Consider the following 4,826-nt stretch of genomic DNA (forward strand, 5'->3'; position numbering starts at 1 on the left):
GCCCCCCCAGCTGCAGCCCCCCGAGCCCCCTGCCCCATTTCGCAGGCCTGGGGGCGGCGCTGGGCCGAGGCCGTGTGGGGCTGGGCCCGGGGGGCTCCCCTGGAGGGGGGGCGCCCCCAGCTCGCGGGGACCCCCCCCCAGCAGGCGCTGGCGCAGGCGCTGATGGTGCTGACGGTGGGGCTGCAGCTCTGGGGGGACCCCCCGCGGGACCCCCAAAGCCGGCCCGAGCCCCTGGCAGAGGCCATGGCCGAGTGGGGGGCGCGGCACGTCCTCATGCACCTGCAGGTACCCCAAAAATACAGCTGGGAGCCCAAAAATGTCCTGGGAAACCCAAAAATGTCATCCTGGACCCCAAAAATGTCATCCTGGGACCCCAAAAATGTCATCCTGGGACCCCAAAATGACAGCTGGGACCCCAAAAATGTCATCCTGGGACCCCAAAATGTCATCCTGGACCCCAAAAATGTCCAGCTGGGACCCCAAAATACAGCTGGGACCCCAAAAATGTCATCCTGGGACCCCAAAATGACAGCTGGGACCCCAAAAAATGTCCTGGGAAACCCAGAAATGACAGCTGGGACCCCAAAAATGTCCTGGGAAACCCAAAAAATGCCAGCTGGGACCCCAAAATGACAGCTGGGACCCCAAAAATGTCATCCTGGGACCCCAAAATGTCATCCTGGACCCCAAAAATGTCCTGGCAAACCCAAAAATGACAGCTGGGACCCCAAAAAATGGCCTGGGAAACCCAAAAATGTCCTGGGAAACCCAAAATGACAGCTGGGACCCCAAAATGTCATCCTGGGAACCCCAAAATTACAGCTGGGACCCCAAAAATGCCATCCTGGGAATCCCAAAATGCCATCCTGGGACCCCAAAAATGTCCTGGGAATCCCAAAATGCCATCCTCGGACCCCAAAAATGTCCTGGGAACCCCAAAAATGACAGCTGGGACCCCAGAAAATGTCCTGGGAACCCCAAAAATGACAGCTGGGACCCCAAAAAATGTCCTGGGATCCTATAACAATCACACCTGGGATTCCAAAATCACACCTGTGAACCCCAAAATTATCCTACAAACCCCAAAATACAGCTGGGAACCCCAAAAATGTCCTGGGAACTCCAAAAAATCATTCTGGGAACCCCAAAATCATCCTGAGACCCCCAAAAATGTCCTGTGAACCCCAAAAAAATCATCCTGGGACCCCAAATCACACCTGGGACCCCAAAATCACCCCTGGGAACCCCAAAATCTCCCTGGGACCCCCAAAAAATCCCCCCAAGACCCCCAAAAGTTGCCCCCGGGGGCTCTTCTCCCCCAAGAGCAGCCCCGGGGGCTCCCCAATTTTGGGGTCTCCCCTCACGGGGGTCTCCCCCATTTCGGGGTCCCCCCATTTTGGGGGTCTCCCCCATTTCGGGGTGCAGCGGGGGGACTCGGTGGTGCTGGAGAACGTCACCCCCGAGGGGGGGGAGCTGCCGGGGAGCCTCGGGCGCCTCATGAACCCCGGTGAGGGGGGACCCCGACATTTTCCCCAATTTCCCCGTTTTTTCCCCCCATTTTCCCAGCTGGAGTGCTCCATGAAGCTGTGGTGGCCCCACACCAGTGACCTCACCCCCTTTTCCCCAGTTTCCTCGCCGTTTTTTCCCCAATTTTCCCATTTTCCCCCCGTTTTTCCCCATTTTTGTCCCATTTTTCCCAATTTCCCCGTTTTTTCCCCCATTTTCCCAGCTGGAGTGGTCCATGAAGCTGTGGTGGCCCCACGCCGAGGCCATGGTTGCCCTCCTGGCCGCGCTGCGCTTCCAGCCCCGGCCCGGTTTGCTCTCCCAGTTCCTGAAGGTGGCCCAGTACACCTTCGACAAGGTGGGAATTTGGGGAATTTTGGGGATTTTTGGGGGATTTGGGGACTTTGGAGACATTTTGGGGGAAATTTGGAGGGAATTCTGAGTCAGTTTGGGGGAATTTGGGGACTTTTTGTGGGAAATCTTGGGGAAAATTTGGGGGCATTTTGTGGGAAATTTGGGAGAAATCTGGGGAAATTTGGGGGAAAATTTGGGGAAAATTTTGAGTCAATTTGGGGACATTTTGTGGGAAATCTTGGGGAATTTGGGGACATTTTGGGGTAAATTTGGGGTAAATTTGGGGGCATTTTGTGGGAAATTTGGGAGAAATCTGGGGAAATTTGGGGGAAAATTTGGGGAAAATTTTGAGTCAATTTGGGGACATTTTGTGGGAAATCTTGGGGAATTTGGGGACATTTTGGGGTAAATTTGGGGTAAATTTGGGGGCATTTTGTGGGAAATATGGGAGAAATCTGGGGAAATTTGGGGGAAAATTTGGGGAAAATTTTGAGTCAATTTGGGGACATTTTGTGGGAAATCTTGGGGAATTTGGGGACATTTTGGGGTAAATTTGGGGTAAATTTGGGGGCATTTTGTGGGAAATATGGGAGAAATCTGGGGAAATTTGGGGGAAAATTTGGGGAAAATTTTGAGTCAATTTGGGGACATTTTGTGGGAAATCTTGGGGAATTTGGGGACATTTTGGGGTAAATTTGGGGTAAATTTGGGGGCATTTTGTGGGAAATTTGGGGAAATTCAGGGCAATTTGGCGACATTTTGTGGGAAGTTTGGGGGCTGGGAAATCTTGGGGAATTTGGGGACATTTTGGGGGAAATTTGGGGGAATTTTGTGGGAAAATTGGGGGAATTTGGGGAAATTCAGGGGGATTTGAGGAGATTTGGGGGTTTGGGGGGATTTTGGGGAAAATTTGGGAGAATCTGAGGGGATTTGGGGATTTTGGGGAGAGATTTGGGAGGAATTCGGGAGGATTTAGGGAGATTTGGGGGATTTTGGAGGGTGCTTGGGAGGAGTTGGGGAAGATTTGGGGAAAAATTTGGGATTATTTGGGAGATTTGGGGTAATTTGGGGTATTTTAGAGGTGTTGGGGATATTTGGGAGGATTTTGGGGAGTATTTGGAGGATTTGAGATGGATTTGGGGGGATTTTGGGGGAGATTTTGGGAAATTTGGGGTCTTGGAGCGCTTTTGTGAGGGTTTAGGATTTTGAGGGGATTTTTGGGGGTCCCTGGAGAGGGAATTTGGGGTCTTGGGGGGGGCAACTTTGGGGTTTTGAGGGGTGTCTGGGGGGTTCGTGAGGGGCTCCCAAATTGGGGAGGGTCCCAAAGGGTCCTAATTTGGGGTGGGGGTCCCCATTTTGGGGGTTTCCCCATTTTGGGGGTGTCCCCAAAACCTCTCCCCCTTGAGATTTCCCCATTCTGAATCTTCTGGGGGCTCCTTTTCGGGGTCTCCCACACCCTTCCCATTTGAGGAGGGGGTCTCGCCTCCCTCTCCCCCTCCCAAAACCCCTAAAATCCCCTAAAATTCCCCAAAATCGCCCAATTTCCCCCAATTTCCCCTCAGTTCCGTGACCCCGAGCACGGCGAGTGGTTCGGGTACCTGAACCGCTTTTGGGGGTCCCTGGAGAGGGAATTTGGGGTCTTGGGGGGGGCAACTTTGGGGTTTTGAGGGGTGTCTGGGGGGTTCGTGAGGGGCTCCCAAATTGGGGAGGGTCCCAAAGGGTCCTAATTTGGGGTGGGGGTCCCCATTTTGGGGGTATCCCCATTTTGGGGGTGTCCCCAAAACCTCTCCCCCTTGAGATTTCCCCATTCTGAATCTTCTGGGGGCTCCTTTTCGGGGTCTCCCACACCCTTCCCATTTGAGGAGGGGGTCTCACCTCCCTCTCCCCCTCCCAAAACCCCCCAAAATCCCCTAAAATTCCCCAAAATCACCCGATTTCCCCCAATTTCCCCTCAGTTCCGTGACCCCGAGCACGGCGAGTGGTTCGGGTACCTGAACCGCGACGGCTCCGTGGCGCTTTCCATCAAGGGGGGGCCCTACAAAGGTGGGTCTGGGGTCTCTCCTCGGCGAGGGGGGGCTCGGGAATGGGATTTTTCCCGATTTTCCCCCTTTTTCCCGCGTTTTTGCCCCGTTTTTCCAGGCTGTTTCCACGTGCCGCGGGCGCTGCTGATGTGTGAGGAGATGCTGGACGCCATCTTGGAAGGGGAGGAGCCCCCGCAATAAATTCGGGATTTGGGAGCCCCAAAAGAAATTTGGGGATCCAAAAAAATTCGGGATTTCCTCCGAATTAAGCTGAGACCCTTCCCGAATAATCCTGGTGAAAGTGGAGAGAGAGGAAATTGAAATAAAGGGAAAAATACACAATAAATTCATGGACCGCCCCCCCCGTCAAAGATGGGTGTGGGACGTCCCAGAATTCAAAAAACAATTGCGTCAAAATCTCCAGAAAATTGCCTCAAAATTGATTCAAAATCACCACAAAATGATCCCAAAATCTCCAAAGAATCACCCCAAAATCATCAGTGTCTCCTCAAAAAGGTCAAATAAAGACAAAAATCCACAATTAATTCCCAAATCTCAAAAATCGCCTCGAAATCACCAAAAAATTGCCTCAAAATTGATTCAAAATCACCACAAAATGATCCCAAAATCTCCAAAGAATCACCCCAAAATCATCAGTGTCTCCTCAAAAAGGTCAAATAAAGACAAAAATCCACAATTAATTCCCAAATCTCAAAAATCGCCTCGAAATCACCAAAAAATTGCCTCAAAATCCTCCAAAAATCACCTCAAAATTGCCTCAAACTCACCTCAAAATCCCCCAAAAAATGACCCCAAAACCCTCAGTGTCTCCGCAAAAGCTGAAATAAAGGCAAAAATCCACAATTAATTCCCAAATCTCAAAAATCGCCTCGAAATCCCCAAAAAATTGCCTCAAAATCACCTCAAAATTGCCTCGAAATCCTCCAA

General features: G+C 51.8%; 1 protein-coding gene across 1 annotated transcript in view; it reads left to right on the plus strand.

Annotated features, from left to right (window-relative positions):
- Nucleotides 1-4,625, plus strand: part of LOC120505128 (renin binding protein) — a 7,169-nt gene extending 2,544 nt beyond the window's left edge. The window contains exons 3-8 of the mRNA XM_039715366.1: nucleotides 46-285; nucleotides 1,426-1,507; nucleotides 1,567-1,571; nucleotides 1,730-1,861; nucleotides 3,813-3,900; nucleotides 3,997-4,625. Coding sequence (XP_039571300.1) covers nucleotides 46-285; nucleotides 1,426-1,507; nucleotides 1,567-1,571; nucleotides 1,730-1,861; nucleotides 3,813-3,900; nucleotides 3,997-4,079 — 630 coding nt within the window. The 3' untranslated portion in view covers nucleotides 4,080-4,625. The remainder of the gene's footprint in view (nucleotides 1-45; nucleotides 286-1,425; nucleotides 1,508-1,566; nucleotides 1,572-1,729; nucleotides 1,862-3,812; nucleotides 3,901-3,996) is intronic.
- The last annotated feature ends 201 nt before the right edge of the window (nucleotides 4,626-4,826 follow it).

The sequence above is a fragment of the Passer montanus genome, unplaced genomic scaffold (genome assembly GCF_014805655.1).
Source record: "Passer montanus isolate IOZ18808 unplaced genomic scaffold, ASM1480565v1 scaffold328, whole genome shotgun sequence".
Taxonomy (NCBI): Eukaryota; Metazoa; Chordata; class Aves; order Passeriformes; family Passeridae; genus Passer; species Passer montanus.